This window comes from Cetorhinus maximus, chromosome 15 (genome assembly GCF_964194155.1).
Source record: "Cetorhinus maximus chromosome 15, sCetMax3.hap1.1, whole genome shotgun sequence".
NCBI lineage: Eukaryota > Metazoa > Chordata > Chondrichthyes > Lamniformes > Cetorhinidae > Cetorhinus > Cetorhinus maximus.
Window position 1 is genome coordinate 63185514 of NC_135893.1, and position 25816 is coordinate 63211329.

The window sequence follows — 25816 nt, forward strand, 5'->3', positions numbered from 1 at the left end:
ATATCTGTTCCCTCCTGAACCCATCCCAAAAAGATTCAACACTTAGATGGTCAAATGGGTTGGCTTTCGATTTATCTACAATTTCTAGGAAGCCCACTCAAAAACTGGATGTCTGGCATGGCTGTTAAATCAGAAGGTTCCTTTCTCACTGCATTTCATTGCGCGTAGGAAATACATGGGTCATTGTGCAAACACCAAGCCCTGACCCCACCATGTATCTTGGCCATGTGTCTGACTTTGGACGGGAGTAGGGAAAAGGCAGCTACTTGGTTGATGCTTGACCAAGGAATGAATGGCAGCTGCAGAGCAACATCCAGAAATAGATAGAGTTTAGGTTTGACCAAGTGGGATGGGGGTGGAACTCCAGATTTTGCCATTTGGACAGGAAAGAGACTGATTTGGGAATCAATTCATGCAGGCCATGCGTTGCAAGTTGAGGTTAACTGACACAACAGGAGTAGCTGAGAAATGCAACTTGACCTGGTCTGAAGACCTGGCCAAGAACTGCAGAGACCTGAAGGTCTGTGGGATGGAGGTTCATGGGAGTGGAGTGGAGGCCGCCCTCCAAAGCCATGTTAGCCAGCCTCAAAATGATGGGAGTGGTTGGGGTTTAGGGGTTACAACCCCTTCGCTAACTGTATTACTGAGTTACTGTGTCAATAGTCGAGCAATGGCTGACACATTGAAATTGCTGAACCTCATTGTATCTCTGCAAAGTCTTCCCACTTTGTGCCCAATGGCTTACTTTGATTGGCAGCAAGTGTTATGTTAGCCAATTTAACTGGGAGAGTTGGGACAGTTTCTTTTTTGTTTCTCTTTCAAACCCTTGAAATGATTTGAGCTTTGCTTCTTAGTACAGAAGTCAGGGCTGCAGAGCATTGGTCAGGACCTCATCCAGAGTGGAAACATTTGGTGAGATTGCAGTAACATTCTGAATTTTTCCCAACAAAACCCAAAAAAAATGAACAATTAACCTCTTGCAAAGGTAACACCCAATGATGAAGGTTACCTTTGTTTCACATCTGAGGCTTCAACATGCCAGCTTGTAGTAGGCCATGTGTTGCAAGTTGAGGTTAACTGACACAACGGGAGTAGCTGAGCCTGGGACAGAGTGCATGTTATTTCAAGTAGGGTTCCTGTCCCTGATTATGACTCATAATTGCATCGTGATGGTGCGTGAAATGCAGGTCTGGCAAGAACAGGATCTAGCCGGCAGTAACGCTTGCATGACCAACGCACGTGCATGATCAAGGGTCACTAAGTATCTGAGGACAAGTTTAGGAGCACAATACCCCTAACCTATAACCAGTGTAAATGATCACTCACATTGATTCTGGCTGGTTCTTTTTAGCAAAGCTATAGTGCTCTAATAAAGAAAGCCTTGCATTTCTATAGCACCTTTCAAATGTTACTACATGCAACAAGAAATTCACAGGATTCTATGCTGAGATGAGCTATTTGCCACTTCTCTTACTGATGTTGGGGCATAGCAAATCTGCAGCAATGATCATCCACACGGTGAGTTTATAGATCTGGGCTGCGCCTTACTGGAGGTAGGTGTCAGTAACTGGCCTCTGTCCAGCAATGACTAGGAGAAGCTGCACTCATTTGTCAAGTATGAATACGGGGTTGTCTGGGGCAGAGACAAAGGTGCTTTTTTTTTTTCAAAAAGAGCCTTTGGAGGAAATACATCTCCATTCACCCACCACCCCCCACCAACCCCACCCTACCAATGAAATACAAAGTCTCTTTTTTTAAAAAACAAACTTCTTCCTTTTGACACATCATACAGTTACCTGTCACGGGAATATCCAGAGATGGCTCTGCTGAAGTCCCTGCTGGCTGGATTAACACTCCCGACCCGGAGCGGACTCATTGAGGAGAATGCAGAGGATGAGGATGGGGGTGAGTGCTGGTCTCCTGGTTAATATCCTTCTGGAAATCAAGTGCACTAAGCAATTGCCAGTGGTGGGGGTTGGCAGTGGGTGAGGGGGAGAGGGGTTTTTGTACCTGCTACGGAATCATTTCCGTTAGAAGGTCCAGCTCTGCCATACCAGGCATTAGTGCAGTATTCTTCCAAAACTCTGCAGAGATATTAGCACATTGTTATCTAAGACTTTTAAAACAAAAAGAAACAACAGAAGGACTTGCATTTATTTAACATTTTGTGACCTTGGGCCACTCCAAAGTGTTTTATAGCCATTGAGGTGTAGTCACTATTATAATGGAGGAAACCTGGCAGTCAATTTGCACACAGGAAGCTCCCATAAACAACAATGTTTTTTATTAGTGAAGTGGTTAAGGAATAAATATTGGCCAGGACACCGGGGAAAATTTCCCTCAGCCTCCTCAAAATAGTGGTATCTTTTCCATCCACTTGTGAAGCCTCCGTTTAGTATCTCAACCAAATGATGGCATCTTTGGCAGTGTAGCACTCCCTCAGTGCTGCATTGGAGTGGCAATATTGCTTGTGTTTTTAAGTCTCTGAAGTGTGATTTGAACCCCTAACCGTCTGACTCGGAGGCAAGAGTACGACCCAGTGAGCAATGGCTGACACATTGAAATTGCTGAACCTCATTGTATCTCTGCAAAGTCTTCCCACTTTGTGCCCAATGGCTTACTTTGATTGGCAGCAAGTGTTATGTTAGCCAATTTAACTAGGAGAGCTGGGGCAGTTTCTTTATTTTTTTGTGTCTCTTTCAAACCCTTGAAATGATTTGAGCTTTACTTCATAGTACAGAAGTCAGGGCTGCTGTCCGCCTGTGATATTTTCGACAAAGTGTGCAGGCTTTGCATCACAGGTGGAATGAGATTGGGGGGGGGATTCAATGTTCCAAGAATTACAGGCGTAAACAGTATCTGGTCAGTCTGTGATGATGTGCCTAGCAGAGGCCTTCACCCTAGAGTGAGGAGCTTGTGTTTGAGACCTCTCCAGGTTCTAACCACATGTTCATGTAAGAATTCTCTCTCTCTCACACTTACAGAGGAAGAAGCAACAGGTTCCCTCCCGCTGGTCAATTTCTCTGCCATAACACCTCTGACCTCAGCTGAAGTGGCACCATACCTCCAAAAGATAGCGAGGGGGCGTGCTCTTGAAGGTAAGGCAACCAGTGAGGGATTAGACACAGCCCCTACACCAACCTGTAGATTTGAGTAGAAGCTGGATGAATACACGAGGGAGAAAGGAAAGAAGGACATGATAGGCTACGTTCTATGTAAGCTGCAATGCTAGTGCGCCCTTTGTATTTAAAAAAAAGACTTGCATTTATATGGTGCCTTTCACAACTTCAGGATGTTGCAAAGTTCTTTACAGCCAATTAAGTACTTTTTTAAATGCAGTCAGCATTGTAATGCAGGAACTTAATGCAAAAAAAGAGCGTAATTCAGAATGATTGGAACCTCCATACAGGATTCTTTGGACGAGAAGTTAATTCACATAGCGCCGCTTCTGATGTGGAAATGACATGACTCTGATGCCAAACAGCTGCACCATGCACAGATAGGACAGTACAGTATAGTGGTGATCATGTTACTATACTGGCAATCCAGATATGTTCAAATTTGAGCATGTTGTTTGGGGAATTTAAATTCAGTTAACTAAATATATCAGAATGAAAAAAAAGCATCGTAATTGATGACCGTGTAACTACCAGAATATTGTAGGGAATGAAATCTGCTGTCCTTATCTGGGTCTGGCCTATATGTGAACCTCCAGATCGATACCAATGTGGTTGACTCTTAACTGCTGCCTGAAATGGCCTAGCAAGTCACTCTGTTTTATCAAAACCACTATAACAAAATACAGTGGTTCATGAACATGACTCGCCACCACCTTCCAAATGACAATTAAGGATGGGCAATAAAAGCTGGCCTTACCAGCAATGTCCACTGTGAATGAATGAATAAATAAAAAAAAGCACAGCTGACGTGATGCTAGGCTACCAAAATTGGGCAAAGCAGATCCTGGCAATGCCTGCATTCACCAGAAATGAGAAAAGGAATACGAAGCAGCAGGTTGGACCCTGTAGTAGTGTAATTTAAAGGGCCAGGCACCGTGATTGCTGTTCTTGAGTGTCTGAAAGCAGGAACTCAGAAGAGGAAGGTTGTATGAGGGAAAGTGTGTGGGGTGGGAGGTAAGAAGCCCATGGTCACAGCATCAGTACTCATCATACCAGATAACATACTGAGGATGCGTTCTGATTGAGAAGTTGTCAGTGATGTCAGATGCTTTGGCTCTTGTCACAGCCGGCTCCATGATGCAGAGAATCATCTCCGCTCTAGGGCTCAGGAAATGGGAGCGACCTTGTCCTTACTGCTTCTGATCTCCTTTCTATTCTATCCACATTGTCCTGCAGGAGAGGGGGAGAATTTCAGTGGTTGTTTAGCACTGTGCTTGAGTGATGTGCCTGCCACACCTGAGTAGTTGGAGGTGTGTAGAGGCAGCAAGAGATGGGTGTGAGGCAGTCAGCTTTGGTAGTTTGAGGGTAAAGTGGAGTATCTGGATGTTAGCTGTGATTCCTGAGTGCCAGGGATTGTTGCTGGGTTAATGCTGGCCATGTGGTGCATTGAACAGCGTGAGAGACTGACGTGATGTTTAGGGGATGTAGAGATACATTCACTGATGTTGAATGCCTCTTGTGGCACAGCTGCCAGGACCATGCATCCAGATTCTAAGAGTTGACTTTCCTGGCCATATGCTCCCATTTCCTTCTGGGTGGTCCTTGTGGGTCTCCTGCTTCTGCCTTCCTCTCCGCTGTGGGACCATGTCATCTTTCCTCCTGCCCACCTGCACCAATAATGCCTCCAGCACCACGTCGGTCAGTCTGGATTCTTCTGTGTGTCCTGGTGTTCGTTTTTTAAAAGAATTTCCATTTGCACCAATCCCTTTTTCCACCTTATCTATAAGAGGCAGCCTGCTTTTAAGAGAAATCAGTCTGTCTGAACTGCGTGATAAGCAAACAGTGCTGCTGGCAACAAATGCTGCGTCCGAAGTGCGCCAGCTGCGTTGCAAAGAGGAGACCAGAGGTGGAGGCCCAGGACCTTGCTCCAAAATCATGCAAATGAGGAAATAGATAATTTTTTTGTCATGCCAACCTCAAAACGGGCACAGGCAAAATATGAATCGTAAGACCCCCCACCCAGAAATCAGTGTGGTTGAAGTTTGCACCCTTTAACTTTATTTGCTTTGATAGTTTCATAGAGTAGGAGAGAGGTTGTGGTAAATTGAGATTTGGACGCTGTTTAAACATAAGCCCCAATCTTCTGAGCTGCAGCATTGATCGTCAGATTACTGCTGTGATTAAAAATGCTGCTGGGCATTTCTATCAGGGTCATCTGAGCCTGGCTCCCATATAAATGCACAGTGCAGCATCCAATGGGGAGCTCCGTTGGGGTGGAATCAGGGGAGTACAGAACAGCCCTGTTTTTACAGCACTAGCTGCCGTATGGTAAGTTTAAAGGTCAAGCTTGAATGTTAGTAAATGAATGATAGTGAATGGGTGAGGTGGGTAGTTGGGTTGCAGGGGTGGTCAAGAGGGCAGTGGGTAGTTGGGTTGCGGGGGGTTAGTCAGGTGGGTAGGAGCATAATCTGGTTGGGGCAGGGATCAATGGGGGGGGATCAAGGGGGTGGTTGGTGGGGTGGTGATTGTGAGGTCAGTTGTGCAGATACCCAGAAGTTAGACTAGGTTTTATTGTGCCTAACATTTCCTGGGTAATTAGTCAGGTAAATACCCTGGAACTGTTCAAAGTCTCCAACTTTAACTCGGAATGGAGACATTCATGGAGGCTCCTGTGGAAGTTGAAACTTCCCGGGCAGTCCCCATGGAGGTCCATGACACAGGACTTCCACAGGGTCCCGATATGCATCTTCAGTCATAGGTTCGGTCTTTGATGATCCGAAGACTGGAAGATTTGGCCCGTGGTCTTATTTTTGTCCCCTGCCCTCCCCCCTCCCTTTTGGCACCTAGAGACACCCGTCTGCTTGGCTGTGTAGATCTGCCCATTGGTTGCCTTTGGGTGTGGGTATAAGCAAAGGACCAGGTTAGGTTTGCAGCTTCAGAAACAGTCTCCTGCTCATCAGTCAGAGTCAGGCTGGCTGCAAACACTGTTGCGCTTTGTCATGTATTCTCCCCTCTGCAACAACTTGCATTTATATAGTGATGTTTATGTAGAAAAAACATCCCAAGGTGCTTCTCAGAAGCATTATTAAACACTATTTAACACCAAGCTACGCAAGGACAAGTGGCCAAAAGCTTGATAAAAGAAATGGGTTTTAATGAGCCTTTTAAAGGGATAGAGGCCATGAAATGATTTGAAAGCAAGGATGCAAATTTTTAAATGGGGACATTGCTGGACGAGGAGCCTGGGTAGGTCAGTGAGCACTCTGAATGGTTTGATGCGTTCCATAACATGTCTCTGTTTGACTGTTCAGATATTTTGGAAGTCCTGAATGATATTGATGAGATGTCAAAACGTCGAGTGGAGGTCCTCTCCTTCCTTACTGTAAGTAGAAAATAAACTAATTGTCTCTCAAAGCAAACAAGATTCAACCACAGTTTGCCTGCAGCATTTAATTAGCTACAGAACTGTATAATGCTCTGCGCTCTGCTAACAAGTGGAGCTGACTGATTTTGATTGCAGCTAATAATGTCTCTAGCTGTGAATTGTCAGTGCACTGCCTTCAACAGAAAGCTGTTGTAAATATTGAAGCTGTCTGATGTATTTGCATTGGCAGCAGTGGTGTGATGTAAATGAGACAGTTCTATCCCTCTCTTGCTCTCACTCTCTCTTGGTGATGCCTTAAGCCCTGTGCCACCACAGTTTACAGACCCTAGTTACAAAAGCTGGTATCTTGCCACTTTTTCTGGATATAAGCTGGCTGAACACTGGGCCCCACCCATAGAGACCATAAATGTTTCTATCCGTACTGTTAGATTAGCTTGGTCCTTGGACCTCAGGATCAAAATAAATGTTTGGGTAGTGGAGTGGATTGTGTGTTTAAGTACACAGACAGTGTTCTACCCTGACCAGCAGATTCACAGGATGCACTATAACTCTATCTGACCAGATGTTGGCACACATCACAATAATGCCAATTAAAGCCCTAATTTTACCCTAACCCACCCAGCAAGGATGTTATTTTGGGTAGGATGCCCAATTCATTGAAGTCAACTGAGTAAAATCAGGCAGGGTTTAAATCTGAGGCCTGACCCTTAGCTAGCTCCCATTCCCTTTGGGTGAGTTCGGTTTTTAGAACTTTAAACTGAAAAGGCGGAGTAAGTGAAGCAGATTTATAAGTCTAAAAAGAAAAGTCAAGGCCACAGAGCAATATAGCTTTTTAGGCAAAGATGAGCTAAGTGTGACAGGAAGGGACAAATGCTCAATGCTCATGGTGCATCAATGAGCAAGGTCAAATCAGGAAAAATGGTAAAAAGTTAAAATTAAGGGTGCTTTATCTGAATGTATGAAACATTGAAAACAAGATGGATGAGTTAATGACTTAAGATAAATGGGAACAACAGGCCAGTGTTATAGCCATTACAGAGACATGGTTCCGTGGTAACTGAAGTTAGGAGTAACATATTCCAATGTGCTTGACATTTCAAAAAGACAGACAAAGTGGAAAAGTGGGGTCGTGATATCCCTCATAATAACGGATGACATAAGGACAATGTTGAGGAAGGCTCTTGGCTTGGAAGATCGGAAGTATAATCAGTGGAGATGAGAAATAACAAGGACCAGAAAATGCTTTTGGGAGGAGTTTTAGGCCCTCTAACAGTAGCTATACCTGTTAAACAGAATATTAATCAAGAAAAAAAAAGACTCAATAACAAAGACAATGTAATAATTGTTGAGGGGCTTTAATCATCTTACAGCCTAGGAAAATCAAGTTGGCAAAAGTGGTTTGGAGGACGAATTCATTGCATTTGAGACACTTTCCTAGAACAACACATTGTAGAACTAACCGGGAAGAGGCTAATTTACATCTTATTTTGTGTAATAAGATAGAGACAGAGACAGGAGAAATCATAATGGGGAATAAGGAAATGGCAGAGTGGTTAAACAAATATTTTGTGCCTACCTTCACAATAGAAGACAACAATACAATGGGGAACCAAGGGTTTAATGAGAGTGAGGAGCTTGAAGTAATTAATATAAGTAAAGAAAGAGTGCTGCAGAAATTAATGGGACTGAAAGTCTACAAATCCCCTGAACCTGACACGCTGGACTGGGAGAATTTTAGAATTCAGCAAAGAAGGACCAAGAAAATAATAAGGGAAGAGAGAAGAGAATATGAGGATATACTAGCAAGAGACAAAAGAAAATTGTAAATGTTTCTGTAGGGATGTAAATGGGAAGAGATTAGCAAAAGTAAACATGGGCCCATTAGAGTCAGAGACAGGTGAAATTATAATGGGGAATAAGGAAATGACAAGAGATATTAAAGGAATACTTGTATCTGTTGTCATGGCCAAAATACACAAATAAGGAACTTAATGAAATAAGTAAAGAAATAGTAAAGGAGAAATTAATGATATTAAGTAGCAACAAATCCCTGAACTTGATGACCTGCAGAGATAGCTGTAGAGGTAATGAATGAATTGATTTTGATCTTCCAGAATTCCTTAGATTCTAGAATAATTCCCAAGGAATGGAATTTAGCAAACATAACACTGCTACTTAAGAAAGGAGGAAGAGAGAAAATGGGAACTATAGGCCAGTTAGCCTAACATCAGTAGTGGACAAAACGCAACAATTTGTTAATGGAATATGATTAAGTAGAGTCAACACGGATTTACAAAGGGAAAATTGTATTTGACAAATCTGTTTTCTGAGGATCTAATAAGATGGATAAGGGGGAACCAGTGGATAATAGTGTATTTGGATTTACAAAAATCATTCAGTAAGATGCCACACTAGAGGTTATTACACAAAATTGGAATTCCTGGGATAGAGAATAATGGCCCAGAGGTTGTGGTGCCAATGACAGCGAAAACTGAGAAATTTGCCACGATTCAGTTCCATAATGGTGCTGGACTTGTCATGCGTGACCTTAAGCTGATTGCTCAGCGCTAATACCAGTATTTACGTGGATTTATTTAGGGCTGAACCTAGTAGGTGTAGAGCCTGTTCAGGAGCGTAGCCCTTTAAGTCAACCCACTCCTCTGACACCCATCCCCAGCCCCCACCCACCACCCCATCCTCTCCAGCTCGTCCAGTTCTGATCCCCAGCGTCTGCCCAGGACGCCGGCTCTTCTGTACTCCAGCTCCTCAGTTCCACTGATGTCAGAATTAGTGTTTGATGGAGGAGAAAAACCAAAGACTGATGGACGGGGCCGGGGTTGGTGGAGAGGAACCGGGGGGAAATGGACCCAGGGGGTCCAGGAGCTGCAATTAAAGGTGCATCATTTAACTTGCCTGTCATTGAGCTGAAGACGGACTTCAAGGGACATGTCTTCAGCTCGTAATGTCAGGAAGTGTGGCTTCATTGGCTATCTGCCACGCCACCGGAGCCCTCCAACATGTTCTTCATTGGACCCATACAGCAGCCGGGAGAGCAAGTGAGGGTATAAAGTGCAATGTATCCAAGTTTGCTGATGATACAAAGTTAGAAGGGAAAGTAAGCAGTGAGCAGAATGCAAAGAGTCTACATGGGAAATGGAGAGGTTGGGCTAGAGGACAAGACAATGGCAGATGGAATACAACATGGTGATGTTTGAAGTTATCCACTTTGGTGCAAAAAGTAAAAAAGACAAAGTTTTTTTTAATGGTGAGAGACTGGGAAATGTTTCCATTTAGAGGGAGCTGGGTGTCCTTGTACACGATTTGCAGAAAGTTAGCGTGCAGGTACAGCTGGCAATTAGAAGGCAAATTGTATGTTCGATTTCATTACAAAGGGATTGGAGTATAAGGGGGGAGCGGGAGATTCGGGGAGGTTATGGCGTAATGGTAATGTCTCTGGACTAGTAATCCAGAGGCCCATGGTAATGCTCTGGGGACATGGGTTCAAATCCCACCATGGCAGCTGGTGGAATTTAAAATCAATTAATAAATCTGGAATTAAAAGCTAGTCCCAGTAATGGTGACCATGAAACCATTGTCGATTGTTGTAAAAACCAATCTAGTTCACTAATGTCCTGCTGTCCTTACCTGGTCTGGCCTACGTGGGACTCCAGACCCACAACAGTGTGGTTTACTCTTAAATGCCCTCTGAAATGGCCTAGCAAGCCACTCAGTTATATCAGCCACTAGAGAAAAGTTGATGTTGAATGAAACCAGACAGACCACCTGGCATCAACCTAGGCACTGGAAGCGACAATGGTACACCCAGGCCTGTCGACCCTGCAAAGTGCTCCTTGCTAACATCTGGGGGTTTGTGCCAGAATTGGGAGAAGTGTTCCACAGACTAGTCAAGCAACAGCCTGACATAGTCATATTTACAGAATCATACCTTGCAGACAATGTCCCGTACACCACCATCACCGTCCCGGATATGGCCTGCCCCTTCGACAGGACAGACCCACCAGAGGTGGTGGCGTAATAGTGTACACGCCTTCAACATTGACTCTGAACCCCTTGAAGTCTCATGGCATCAGGTTAAATATGGGCAAGGGAACCGCCTGCTGATTGCAAGTACCGCTGCCCCCCCACCCCCGACCCAGCTGATGAATCAGTACTTCTCCATCTTGAACACCACTTGGAGGAAGCATCGGGGGTGGCAAGCACACACTCTGGGTGGGGACTTCAATATTCATCACCAAGAGTGGTTCAGTAGCACCACAACTGACTGATCTGGCTGAGTCCTAAAGGACATAGTTACTAGACTGTGTTTGCGGCAGGTAGTGAGGGAACCAACATGAGGGAAAAACCTATCTGACCTCGTCTTCACCAATCTATCTGTCGCAAATGCATTTGTCCATAACAATATCGTTAGGAGTGACCACTGCACAGTCCTTATGGAGATGAAGTCCCTTCGTCACATTGAGGATACCCCCCATCGTGTTGTGTGGCACCTACCACTGTACTAAATGGGATAGATTTGAACAGATATAGCAGCTCAAAACTGGACATCCATGAGGTGTTGTGGGCCATCAGCAACAGCAGAATTGTATTCAACCATAATTTGTAACTCTCAATCTGCCATGTTCCCCCACTCTACCATTACCATCAGGCGGGGGGGTCAACCATGGTTCAATGAAGAGTGCAGGAGGGCATGCCAGGAGCAGCAACTGGTGTACCTAAAAATGACCTGTCAACCTGGTGAAGCAAGAACACAGAACTACTTTCATGTCAAACAGCAGAAGCAGCATGCAATAGACAGCTAAGTGATCCCACAACCAGCTTTGCAGTCCTGCTATATACAGTTATGAATGGTGGTGGACAATTAAACAACCAACTGGAGGAGGAGGCTCCACAAATATCCTCATCCTCAATGAGGGGAGCCCAACACATCAGTGTAAAGACAAGGCTGAAGCATTTGCAGTCATCTTCAGCCAGAAGTGCTAAGTGGATGATCCATCTCTGCTTCCTCCGGAGGTCCTCATCACAAATGCCAGTCTTCAGCCAATTTGATTCACTCCATGTGATATCAAGAAACAGCTGAAGGCACTGGATACTGCAAAGGCTATGACAATATTCCAGCAATATTATTGAAGAAACAAAAATAAAATTAGCTGGAAAAACTCAGCAGGTCTGACAGCATCTGCGGAGAGGAATACAGTTAACGTTTCGAGTCCGTATGACTCTTCATCAGAACTGAGGAAATATAGAAATGAGGTGAAATGTAAGCTGGTTGATGGGGGTGGGACAGGTAGAGCTGGATAGAGGGCCAGTGATAGGTGGAGGTAAAGAAGAGATTGCCAAAAATGTCATAGACAAAAGGACAAAGGGGTGTTGACGGTGGTGATATTAGCTAAGGAATGTATTAATGGTGACATTAAGGATAGAAAGCAGGATAAGCAAGTGACAGATAGCCCTAGTGGGAGTGGGGTGGGGGGAAGGGATCGAAATAGGCTGAAAGTTGGAGATGAAACAATGGATGGAAATACATTTAAAAATAATGGAAATAGGAGGGAAAAGAAAAATATATTTTAAAAATTATAAATTATTGGAAAAGGGGGGATCGGAAAGGGGGTGGGATGGAGGAGGGAGTTCATGATCTGAAGTTGTTGAACTTCAATAGTATTGAAGACTTGGGCCAGAACTAGCTGCATTACTAGACAAGCTGTTGCAATACAGATATAACACTGGCATCTACCCGGCAATGTGGAAAATTGCCCAAGTATGTCCTATCCATAAAAAGTCCAACCCAGCCAGTTATTGCCCCATTATTGTACCCTCGACTGTCAGCAAAGGAAGGGGTCATCGACAGTGCTATCAAGCAGCACTTAACTGGGCAATAACCTGGTTTCTGATACCTAGTTTGGGTTCTGCCTGGGCCACTCAGCTCCTGACTTCATTATAGCCTTGTTCCAAACACGAACAAAAGAGGTGAGGGGAGAGTGACTGCCCTTGATATCAAGGCAGCATTTGACCAAGTGTGGCATCAAGAAACCCTAGCAAAACTGGAGTCAATGGGAATTGGGGGGTAAAATTCTCCACTGGTTGGAGTCATACCCAGCACAAAGGAAGATAGTTGTGGCTCTTGGGGGATTAATCATCTCAGCCCCACGACATTGCTACAGGAGTTCCTCAGGTTAATGTCCTAGGCCCAATCGTTCAACCATCTTCAGCTGTTTCATCAATGACCTTCCCTCCATCATAAGGTCAGAAGTGAGGATATTTGTGCAATCATCAACAACGTTCAGCACCATTTGTCACTCCTCAGATACTGAGGCAATCTGTGCCTATACACAGCAAGACCTGGACAACACTCAGGCTTCAGCTGATAAGTGTCAAGTAACACTTGCGCCACACAAGTGTCAGGCAATGACCATCACCAACAAGAAAGAACCTAACCATCTCCTCTTGACATCCAATGGCACTACCATCGCTGAATCCCCTTCTAGCAACATCCTGGAGGTTACCATTGACCAGAAACTGAACTGGACCAGCCAACTAACTAATGTTAGAGAAGGCCAGAGGCTGGGAATTCTGCAGCGAGTAACTCACTTCCTGACTCCCCAAAGCCTGTTCACCATCTACAAGGCTCAAGTCAGCAGTGTGCTGGAATACTCTCCACTTGCTTGGGTAAGTGCAGCTCCAACAACACGCAAAGAAGCTCGACAACATCCGGCACAAAGCAACCTGCTTGATTGGCACTCCTCCACCATTTTAAATGCTCATTCCTTCCACCACCGACACACAGTGGCAGCAGTGTGTGTCTACAAGACCCACTGCCGTAACTCACCAAGGCTCTCTTGATGGCACCTTCCAAGCCTGCGACCTCTACCACCTAGAAGGGCAAGGGCAGCAGATGCATGGGAACACCACTACCTGCACGTTCCCTCTAAGCCACACACTATCCAGGCTTGGAGGTATATCGCTGTTCCTTTATTGTTGCTAGGTCAAAATCCTGGAACTCCCTCCCAAACAGCACTGTGGGTATACCTACACCACATGGACTGCAGCGGTTCAACACCGCCTTCTCAAGGGCAATTAGGAATGGACAATAAGTGTTGCCCTAGCCAGTGACACCCACATCCTGTGGAAGATAAAAGAAAGAGTAAAGAAGAACAACTGCAGTTATAGAGGGTATTGGTGAATCTGCATCTGAAGTACCAAAGGCAGTTTTGGTCTCCTTAAATAAGGAAGGGCATACTTGCCCTGGAAGAATGCAACAAAGGCTCACTGGACTACTCCCTGGGTTAAGGGGATTGTCTTATGAGGAGAGAGTGAGCAGAATTGATCTATATTCCCTGAAGTTTAGAAGAATGAGGTGATCTAATTAAATAATTTAAAGGGGCTTTAAAGGGTAGATGCTGAGAAAATGTTTCTACTGACTGGGGAACCAAGAACACAGGGTCACAGCCTCAGAATAAAGGGTCAGCCATTTCAGATCGAGAAAAGGAGAAATGTCTTTACTCAAAGGGTTGTGAACCTTTGGAAGTCTCTATTCCCTGAGAGCTGTGGATGCTTAGTCATTGAGTATATTCAGCTATTTAGGTAGGAAAGTATGTTGTGAAGAAACCAAAACCAGACAGATATAGATAAGTTGAGTGAGTGGGCAAAAATCTGGCAGATGGAATATAATGTGGGAAAATGTAAAGTTGTTCACTTTGGCAGGAAGAATAACAAAGCAGAGTATTAAACAGAGAGTAACTGGAGAATTCTGAGGTGCAGAGGGATCCAGATGCTCTTGGCATGAGTCACAAAAAGGTTAGTATGCAGATACAGCATGTAATCAAAAAAGGCTAATGGAAAGCTATCCTTTATTACAAGAGGAATTGAACATAGAAGTAAGGATGTTATGTTTCAGTTATACAGGGCATTGGTGAGACTCATCTCAGATACTGTGTGCAGTTTTGGTCTCCTTATTTAAGGTAGGATGTAAAAGAGTTGGAGGCGTTTCAGAGGAGGTTTACTAGATTGATACCTGGAATGAGTGGGTTGTGTTATGAGGACAGGTTGGGCTTGTTTCCACTGGAGTTTAGAAGAGTGAGGGGTGACTTGATTGAAATATACAAGATCCTGAATGGTCTTGATAAGGTGGATGTGGAAAGGATGTTTCCTCTTATAGGTGAGTCCAGAACTAGGGGGCACTGTTTCAAAATTAGGGGTCACCCCTTTAGGACAGAGATGAGGAGAAATTTTTTCTGAGGGTTGTGTGACTTTGAAATACTGCCTCAGAAGGCAGTGAAGGCGAGGTCATTGAATATTTTTAAGGCAGAGGTAGATAGATTCTTGTTAGGCAAAGGAGTCAAAGGTTATCGGGGTAGACAGGAATGTGGAACTCAAAACACAAACAGATCAGCCATGAACTTGTTGAATGGCGGTGCAGGTTCACGGGGACAAATGGCCTGCTTCTCCTATTTTGTATGTTTGTATATTCAAGATGTTAAGTTTTTGAGGGAATTGAGGGATATAGAGATAATGAGGAAAGATGGAATTGAGTTGGAAGATCAGCCATGATCTTGTTGAATGCTGGGCCAAACTCAAAAGGCCAAGTAACCTATTCCGGCTTCTATTTCTTATGTTACCTGTGAGGTGTCACAAAGATCAGTGTTGATCTTCAGCTGTTTAGAAACTGTGTTAATGACTTAGAGAAAGGGACCACGTGTAATCTATCCAAGTTTGCTGACAATACAAAGCCAGGTGGGGACGCCGGCTGTGAAGAAGGCACAAAGTGTACAAAGAAATTTAGATAGGTTAAGAGAGTGGGCAAGAAGATGGCAAATGGCATATGTGAGGTTATTCACTTTGAAAGGAATAATAGAAAAGCAGAATATCTTTTATTGGTGAAAAACTATTAAATAGTTGTTCAAAAAGGTTAATTTGGGTGTCCTTGTACAAGAAGCACAAAGTTAGCATGCCGGTATATCCAGTAATTAGGAAGGCAAATGGTATGAAGGCCTTAATTGCAAGGGGATTGGAGTAGAAGAGCAAGGAAATCTTGTTACAATTGTATAGGATTTTTGTGAAACCATACCTGTGTACAGTTTTGGTTTCCTTGCCAAAGGAAGGGGGCACAACAAAAATTCAGTAGATTAATTCTTGGGCTGTCCTATGAGGAGGGATTGAGTTGAATAGAACTGTATCTCTAGAACTTAGAAAAATGAGAGGTGATCTCATCAACACGTGTTAAGATTCTGAGAGGGCTTGATAGCGTGGATGCTGAAACACTGTTTTCTCTCGGCTGCAGAGTCCAAAACCAGGGGCATAGTCTCAGGCTAAGACATTGAGGGTTTCTGACTGAGGTGAGGAAAAACAGTATTGAGCCTCTTGAATTCTCTACCTCGGGGATCTATGGATGCTCAGTTGTTGAAGGCAGAGATCGATAGATTTTTGGACTATGTCAGGGAATTGAGGGATATGCAGATAGCATGGGAAAGTGGATTTGAGGACAAAGATCAGCCATGATCTTATTAAGCAGCAGAGGGGCCATAAAGCCTACTCCTGCTACTATTTCATGCGCTTTTCTTTTGTTTTATACAAAGCAGTTTCCATTTTTTGTTGATTAGAAGGTGGCAGTAAAACTCCTAAGCAGATGCATGAACTGATGCGTGAATGTGCTGCTGTAAGATCACATCCACCCTCCTCCAAGCCAGTGAGTTCAGCTAGCAGCACTTGAGTGTGACCCAACAGTGCAGAGTCCAGCCAGGTTTAAAATCTACTCAGACAGGGGACAACCCTCGCTCAAAGCACTTTCCAGGATTGTACTGTGGGGTAATATTTATTTATTGGTTTTAGAATGCGCAAGCAGTGTCTGGTAGAGGGAAATTACTCTAGGGGTGAGTCTTAAACCACAGTCCTCAATCTCTACCACAAAACATTCAATTGTCCAAGCTCAGATCTGGTGGCGTTCACCCTATGGAAAGCTGTTGCTTTACTGGAAGCTTTCTTGTTTTTTCACAGAATGACCTGCAACGGCTGATGAGCTCCCCGGAGGAACTGTCACGAAATGCAGCGTTTATCTTGGCCATGAGGAGTATCCAGAGCAATCCACGGTAAAAATGACATGGCAGGGAAAGAGAAAGATAGCTGTGCATTTGTACTGCACTTGTCACAATGCCAAAGCATCCCAAAGCTCTTTACAGCCAGAATTACTTTCTGGGGTGTAGTCTGTTATAATGTAGGAAATACAGCAGTCAATTTGCACACAGCAAGCTCTCACAAACAGCAATGAGATGATCATCAGATAATTTTTTTTGTGATGTTTATTGGGGGTTAAGTATTTGCCAAGACACAAGAGAGAACTCCCCTGCTTATCTGAACTTTAGGAGTTAAATTACAAACTAGGATTGTAGTCCCTAGAATTTAGGGCCTGAATTTTACCTTTGGCGTGTGGGCGTGCACCCGACATGCTGGAACGTAATATGACGCGCAGTGACGTCGGGCGTGCGTCCCGACATCATCGCGCACTTGCACGATATTTCGTTCTGCGGGCGCATGCCGGAGTCGGCTGCGCATCTGCCGATAATTGAAAGGCCTATTAAGGCCATTAAGGACCTAATTAACTTGAAATTTATGCCGCCCATCCAGCTGCCCATCCAACCTAACGGTTGGCGGGCAGGCGAAAAGGCCAAGCGGCCTTTACACTTTTTAGGAAACCTCATCCACGAGCGGGATGAGGTTTCCTAAAGCTAATACTAATTAAATAAAACTTTTATTTTGAAAATAAAAACATGGCCCATCTCATGTGATACAGTCACATGAGGGGACATGTTTCATTAAATTTTTTATGTCTTTATGTATTTTTTTCAAAAGCGTTTCAATCTCCCTGAGGCAGCTTCGTGTCTCAGAGAGATTGAAGCGCTCTTTCGTGCGCATGTGCGAACTGCGCGCTAGACCCTACTCTCCCTCCTCCCCCCACCCACACAGGTAGCACTCCGTTACCACCCGCGATCCATGCAGGCTGGGCCTTAATTGGCCCGCCCACATGAAATCGCAGTGCGGAGCCGATCGTGGGCGGCAGTCGGCTCCCCAGCCTCTCCCGCCAAGCCCGCCCGACGTGGCAAAAATTCAGGCCAGAAGATTGTGGGCTGGTTTGTTTGAAGCTTTCAAGATGCACGGTGATTCTGTGACTCTGTGACTGTGACTCTGAATATTTAGGGGAACAGATAGGGTAGCTAGAGAGAAACCTTCCATTGACTGGGGAACGTAGGACATGGGGATATAGCCTAAAAATTAGAGCCAGAACTGTCGAGAGTGACATCAGGAAAGACTTCTATATACAAAGGATTATAGAAGTTTGGAACTCTCTTCCAGAGGGTGGCAGTTGATGTTAGTTCAATGTTAACTTTAAACGTGGTATTGTCAGATTTCTGTTAACCAAAGGTATTAATGGATACGGGGCAAAGGCGGCTATATGGAGTTAGGTTGCAGATCAGCCATGATCTCGTTGAATGGCGGAACAGGCTCAGGGGGCTAAATGGTCATCTCCTGTTCTATGTTCCTTCTGCTGCGATATTTTTTATGTCCATCTGGAAGGGCAAACAGGACTTCCTGTTTATCATCTCATCCAAGAACGAGGGTGGGTTGGTAATGTTTTAAGGGTGCCCCTCTTCCTAGGCGCCATCTTGGGCAGGCTAAGATTTACTTAAGAAGTAGAGTGACTCCTCTGTCCTTTCTGTGCTGTGCCAGGACTGAGTGCTCACACACCATCAGAGGCCTGACTCTGTATCTCAACCGAAACTGTGACCAGTGTTGACGGATGCATTTCCACATAAAGAGCATAGATGTATCATGGGGTTCCATGTCCCTTTGCATGGAATGTAATCGCACTGTATTTCCTGCTAATTCTGCTAAAGACTCTTCCTTTTCGCAAAATAAACTCAGCTAAATTTATTTGGTTTCCATTTCCAGCACTGCCACTGACTTTCTTCCAACTTTCATGTATTGCCTTGGTTGTGGAAATTACGATGTGGTGCAGACAGCCCTAAAGAACCTTCCAGAATATACACTGCTCTGCCAAGGTAAAATTGCTGAGATTCAGAGTTCAGTCTTAAACTTGGTTTATTATGTGAGAAGTCTCTAAACTTAGCCTTTAGTCTTTAAACTACCCACCCCCACTGCCACCAGTCCCAATGCAGTTTTGCCCTCCTTTTCTCATGTGGGTGCTGAGCTACAGTGTCATGGATATCACCAGCCCATCTGCACCCCCATGTTTACATGGCTGTTATATGTCTCTCAGAGGGCATTGTAGCCACGCCCATAATAAAACACCTTGCTGTAAGTGCTAACTGAAGCACCGATCCCTAACCCTGGGGTTTTGAACTTAACTGAAATATTTGTAATGCCCCACTCCACCACTAGGTGGAGATTGAATAACTCTGCACAGACTGGGGACCTTCCAGGTCTGGATTGATCCATATTGTACTGGCCAGTATATTTACCTATCAAACCACCATGAAACTTCTTATGTATATGCAGATTTTATCTTGATGCTATTATTGAGCAGTTTATTTGCTTTGATTTGAATGTTAGAGCCACTATCCCTTTCATTTGTGCCATGTGTTCACTCTTGTACCACGTCCTCTTCACAGAGCACGCAGGGGTCCTCCTTCACAAAGCCTTTCTGGTCGGGATGTACAGCCAGCTCGACACAAGCCCACAGATTGCAGAGGCCATGAAAGTTCTACACATGGAAGCCACTACTTAAAGACTAAGCAGTATAAAAGGACTGTGGACTTGGGTGAGAGAATAAACATGATTGAAGGCATTGTAGGGGAAGTACTTTCAACACAGTAATTTCAGTCTCTTATACGTCCCACAAGGAGTCATCAAGAAAGTGTCAATCTATCCTGGATATTGTTGCTCAGGAGAGCTTCTCATTGGAGTTCCAAGTACAAATTTCATCAAAGCTAATGGGAATTAGTGGCTGAAGCCATGAATTTTCTCTCATAATTAATCACTGCACTTCATCAGGTGAAGCCCTTTGTGACGCTTTTGAGATACACAAAAATGTGCTATATAAAATCAAGTCTTTTTCCTCTCCCTCTTTTTTTCTCTTTTTTTCTCTTTCTCCTTTTCTTTCTCTCTCGCTGTCTTTGTCTCTCAATAGAGATGCACAGTAAGGTGCTGTGTAAGATTAAATTCCATTCTCTAATATTTTTCTCTTCCCTTTCTCTTTTACACAATCCCCTAATTTGGACAGGGCTGGTGGGGACATACCTCTCAATATCCCATTTTAATCAATGTCTGGGCGTTAAATAACAGTCAAGAAAAGCATCAGCACTGGCGCACAAGTCTCTCCCAAGCCAGCAGGTTCACCACTGTTCATAGCACAGAACCAGGTTCTACTTTTCAACATACTGCAGAAGAAGTGGTCTAGCTGGAACTGCTAGCAGGCAAGTTAACATCTGAAAGTGGTATAACCCTTTCTGATTATTATCAGCATCCAGAGGCTTTTTGTAACCAGGACTCTACAGGACGGATTTTAAAACGGATAAACCACCAGTCACCATCTCGCACACAAACAAATGATCACACAGCACTGACTAGATGTTAAAGGATGCTTTTCAACCAGAACCCTGCTGCCTCAAGTCAGCAGAACACAACTGTGTTTCAGCGAGACTCCTTGGAAGGACAGTACCGAGGACTGATGAGGCCTTGTGAATGTGTGAGCCTTTGAAACAGACCAGGGGAGAAGTATTCACTCTGCTTAAAATGACAGCAACATGAGACCCATAAAGAAATGTATCTTGACTGCTTAAAGTTCTGTTTAAGCGTTGTACTTTTGTTAGGAAATTTTTATAAAAATGGATGTTTGACAAGAAAGAAACACGAGTCATTTTTATTTGCTGCAGTTGAGGCAGACTGAGCAGGCAACCTTTCAGAAAGATTGGCAGGAGCCTGACCATTTACCAGTATGAGCAGAAAGTGAAACAGTTTTGGGAAAAACAGTAACAATGTTACATCAAAAACTATCATTGATGTATTTAATACTTCAAAGTATTTTCACTGCCAATGATTGTCAGAAATCTCGACATTATAAAGGAAAACTCTTAAGGATGATAATTAGAACTTTATCAAGAGTAGGCTCTAGAACTTGTAATTCTTCCTGGCATATACAGACTGTGTATGTGTACATAATACATGGGTATCTGAATACAGCCATTGAGGCATAACTGTCACACTGGTGTTGCAATTATACATTTCCTCCACTAATTATCATATTGTTTTGTTATTTCAATATCCAAACCATCAATTGTGGACAGGTAAACGCAAAGGATTTTACTTCCCCTCTCCCACAGAATTTGTATTCTCTAGATTTAACCTTTTTTTTCCCTATAACTTTTCTCCCCTTTGGCCATGATGCCGGTTTCCCAGACTGCTCTCAAAACACCACCTGTGTCCGTAGACCTGGAGAAGATACTCGGGATTGCACCAAGTGCCCTGCACCCTCTTTCCACCCCCCCCAACCAAAGTCTTTGACTTTCCCATCACCCCACTGTTTAGGAAGGCGCCCAAGTTGGCACTGCTTAATGTCAGGAATGGACTAGGGCTCAAACCTACAGCCATAGCTGTAGTGTCCCTTTGAGCATCTGTGTGAAAATGGATTCTGGACACTAAATAGGCTGCACAATAAAGAAACCATTTTGCTGTTGCTAACCTACATGTGATGCAAATGAGACCTCAGAATCCTCTGCAAAATGGTATATAGATTTTTTTTTCTATACAGCTGTTTGGCAGCCTTGCAGATGCTCTTGCTTCATCTTCACTAGTGATGTCGTATAGTTAGTTTTTTCTCATTTGTAGTGAAGATTCCAAAACTCAGCTGCCTGTACCTAAATTAGGTATTCCAGTTCGCCCATCTCCACTGAGCTCACTGACCTACATTGCCTCTTGGTTAAGCACAACTCATTTTTTAAATTCTCATCCTTGTTTGTAAATTCTTCCATGACCTCTCTCTGTCTATAATAATCTCCAGCCCCACAATCTTCCAACATCTCTGTGCTTCTCCAATTCTGGCCTCTTATGGATCCCCGATGTTAATCACACTACCATTGGTAGCTGTGTCTTCAGCCTCAGGCCCTAAACCCCTCTGCCTCTCTTTTACAATGCTGTTTAAAAACCACCTCTTTGACCAAGCTTTTGGTCACCCGCCCTAATATCTCTTTATGTAGCTCAATGTCAAATTTTGTTTGATTAAACTCTTGTGAAGTGTCTTGGGATGATTTACAATGTTAAAGGTACAAGTTGTTGAAGTTGGTTTGCTAACATTTGCGCTTATGTAGAAGATTGCAATTACTTAGAATTATTTCAGACTTTCTGCAACTTGCTCATGACTTAGATAGACCTCTGCCCCACCCTGGCTGCAGAAATGGTAAATTCTTCCCAGGGAAAAACAGACATGAGGTGGTGAATATCCATGATCAGATTGTATTTATTTTTTTTTAATTCTTTCATGGGATGTGGCTAGGCCAGCATTTATTGACCATTCTTAGTTGCCCTTGAACAGACTGGCATGCTATGAGTCTGGAGTCAGATGTAGGTCAGACCAGGTAAGGTCAGCAGATTTCCTTCTAGAAAGGACACTAGTGAATTAAATGGATTTTTATGACAATCATTGCATGGTCACCATTACTGAGGCTAGATTTTCAATTCCAGATTATTAATTAATTGAATTTAAATTTCACCAGCTGCCGTGGTGGGATTTGAACCCTTGTCCCCATAACATTAGCCTGGGCCTCTGCATTACTAGTCCAGTGACATTATCACTATGCCACCATCACCCCCTTAACCAATGTTGACATTGTATAATAAAATGCACTGCATGCATCTCGTCCAGTAATTCAGTGTTCTATACAAAGGTCTCCACTCACTAACCAGATTTGAATGTTTCTACTGCTTTTTTTTGATTTGAGAATCCTAGGTGCGGGCTAAATTAAGACAAATTAAAATCTTAATTCAGAAAATGAAAAATGATTATTGCAGAATGGAGACCAAACTTCAAATGATTCTATGGAACTGCTTTAGATCCCACAAAAAAGTGTAAAACCAGGGAAGAGCAGGGAGTTGATCCTCAAGTGATATTGCCAAAATAGCTGTATAATTTATCTCATTACGGTTTGTAAGTTCTTTGCTTTTCTTTACTACAACAACAACTTGAAGCAAGCAAGTGGGATTAGACCAAGTAGGGTATTAAAGGGCATGGGGTGCAATCAGAAAAACGTGATTAAACAAAGTGGAAAATAAAAGTGTATAGGGACGAGCAACAAAGTTGGATTAGACTGGGCAGGTCACAGAGAAAAACTTTGGTGCTGCCTCAATGAGCCAAATAGCCTCTTGCTACACTGCAGCATTCTATGATTTGTGTGTGTGTGTTATGTTTGCAACCCATCAAGCATTGTACCCCAACCTTTGTAACTGGGGAAGACTGGGAGGAAGTTGACACTGAAACCAATCTGAAAACCAGCACTGCTGGCTTCTAGTTACTGTTGTGTCTAAAGCTTTTCACTTTCTGCTGGAGTGAGAACAAATTCACCGTGAAATGCTGTCGTCGTTGCGGTACCTGCACCACATTTAAGGTTTTCGGGTTACATAATGAATGAGTACTGCAAACCCAATGACACAGATCAGTAATAATTTTCATGGGGAGGGGAATAAACACTGATATACCAAGTGTGTGTCAAGATCCACTTATTTTGTTAAACACATGCTTCTCATTCCACACAACACAGCAACGATCAGTTTGCAGCAGTGGGGGAAGGTTTGCTTTTTGGTTTTGCTGCAGTCTCAGTTTTAAATTAAGGTTTATAAGATTGTATGGTTGATTGGATCAGTCGGGTTAGAGGGTGCTGACAGATGGTTTCAAAATGCGCAGATTATTTCTGACGAAATGTGTGTGTGTGTAAAAATAAATCCAATCCGTCGACCGTCTGGTTGTGTGAGTGGATGGCTGAAGATGTTTTGGCTCAAAGCTGGTGTCGGGCTCACTGTACTTTGGAAGTGAGGTGGAACAAGTAGAATGACAAGTAGGGAGAGGGGGAATAAAAAAAACAACAAACCAACTATTTTCTAGAGAGGAAAGTGACAGAGTTTAAGAGGGGTTAGTGATGGTTTTGACGAGTTAGTGATAGATCAAGCCATCAAATTTTTTATTTTGCTTGCTTTGTGGCTATTAACTGGTACATTTGATCTTCTGCAAGGAACGACTTTGCCTTTTTGGGCAGAATACTATTAAAGGGAAAGTATCCCCTTGCAAGTTCAGGTGAAATTGAGCTAACCTTCCCACACAATCTTTTAAAGAAATGTGCTCTGCACTTTTTCTCCTCACCTGCGGGCATCAGCCACTCTGGTATCCTGCCCAAGTGGCACTTCTTTATGTATTTGCTTTGAAGAAGATTGTCATCGTGCTATTTGACTGTGGTGGCACCATCACCTACCCTAGCAAGGGCTGATTCTGTAAAGGTCAAAAGCAAGAGTCTGGCCAGGATTATTTCCTCTACCAGCCCTACCTCAGCTAGTGCCTCCAGCCCAGTGCAATTAAGGTCAATTATGAGAAACCCCCTGCCGCTTTCTTGATTGATCAAGTGGCTCAACAGAGATCGGGGATCAAAGTTGGAACCCTTATTCTCACACAGAGTAAGATATTTATCACTTCAAGTACTGCAGTTGCATTCTATTTGTTAAACTGAGGCTCTGCATACCCTCGCAGATGGACATAAAAGATCCAACAGCACCATTTTGAAGAAGAAGAGGGCTCTTTCCAACCTCTCCTGTCCAATGTTTACCCCTTAAGCAACAATGAAAACAGATGATTTTGTCATTTTATTTTATTGCTGTTAGTGGATCTCACTGCGCAAATTGGTTCCAACGATTCCTATACTACAACAGTGGCTTCACTACAAAAGTACTTTACTGGTTATAAAATGTCTTGGGACATCCTGAGGTCCAGAAAGAATATACATTTGGTAGTACAGAACCTGAGTGTTGCTGAAAAAAGATTTTTTGCACTCAAGACAATTTTCAAGAAAATGCCAACGTCAGGGGAAATAATCAATTTATACTATATGCGAAGAGAGTGCTGATTAGTTCGGAAGTGGACTCTGGTAGAGGCGTTGCCATGGAAAATGCATTTTAATCAGATCATTTCATGCTGTATACTGCACGAATGGGCCTAACACTATCACTTTCAGCCCTGAGAAGTGCCTCATCTACCTCAGATTACCCTGGAAGGGTAAGGTATCACAAAAACCTGAGCAACAAGTGAAGCTAACTGTTTCATGCTGCTACTATGCAGTAGCAACATGGTATTCACCACTAAGAGGATCCTGCATTCGAGCCAAAAAGGCATTCTGCCTATCATGCAAATGAGTAGTGTAATGCTAGTTATGTGGGCCCAAAGACTGGTGGATCGTATCAAACAGCATGTTCTTTCTGCTGTTCACAACGGGCAAGGCACAGACTGTAACCAACCAGCCCATGCTTGTGAAACTCAAAAAATTAAATGTGATTTTGCTAAATAATCTGTGTGCTAAGAATTACGTTGACAACCAATTTAAGACTGTCAGTTGGGCTTGCAGCGTGGCACAATTTTGTGTTCTGAAAGCTACATATATTAATACACAGGGCCCTGTTCTTTACGAACAGAAAGAACATGTATACACATTGCACCTGTTTCAGCTAAACAAAATAAGTGACAGCCATTCACTGGTTCATTCCCCGAGGCAATGTCTTGACCAATCAGTCAAGCTGCCTGGTTTAAATTTCAAACAATGCTTGGCAGTTAACTGTCAGTCACCATCAACTTGTGCATTCTCCATGGCAACGCCTCTACCAATCATAGTCCACTTGCCAACCACTCAGAAATCTCTTCTCATACAGTATAAATTTGTTCTTTCCCTGACATTGGCATTTTTTTGCAAATTGTCCTGTGCAAGACGAAAAATGCAAGATGAAAAGCTTTGACAAAAATGTTTTTATTTCAGCAATAGTATAGAAAGAACTTCCATTTCTACAGAGTCTTTTTAAATAGTTCTCATATATGTCTTGTTGGCTTTCTTGGACCCCTTTGGTAGTAATCCTTATAGGCTTATACATCTATCTCAATCTACTTATCAAAAAGAAGCAAGGAGCATGGGGTGCAGCCTGAAAGAACCTACATTTCTATAATGAATTTCACAAGATGAAGTTATCTTTGAAGGGTAACCACTGGAAATGGAAACTATGGGAGAAATCCAAATTTTGATGAGTTTGTGTTTCCTAAATGTAT

General features: G+C 43.4%; 1 protein-coding gene across 3 annotated transcripts in view; it reads left to right on the top strand.

Annotated features, from left to right (window-relative positions):
* Nucleotides 1-20380, top strand: part of ints1 (integrator complex subunit 1) — a 104965-nt gene extending 84585 nt beyond the window's left edge. For all 3 annotated transcript variants that reach the window (XM_078558560.1, XM_078558562.1, XM_078558561.1), the window contains exons 43-48: nt 1793-1905; nt 2985-3098; nt 6431-6501; nt 16513-16604; nt 18463-18572; nt 19143-20380. In XM_078558560.1, coding sequence (XP_078414686.1) covers nt 1793-1905; nt 2985-3098; nt 6431-6501; nt 16513-16604; nt 18463-18572; nt 19143-19258 — 616 coding nt within the window. In that variant the 3' untranslated portion in view covers nt 19259-20380. The remainder of the gene's footprint in view (nt 1-1792; nt 1906-2984; nt 3099-6430; nt 6502-16512; nt 16605-18462; nt 18573-19142) is intronic.
* Nucleotides 20381-25816: the final 5436 nt, after the last annotated feature.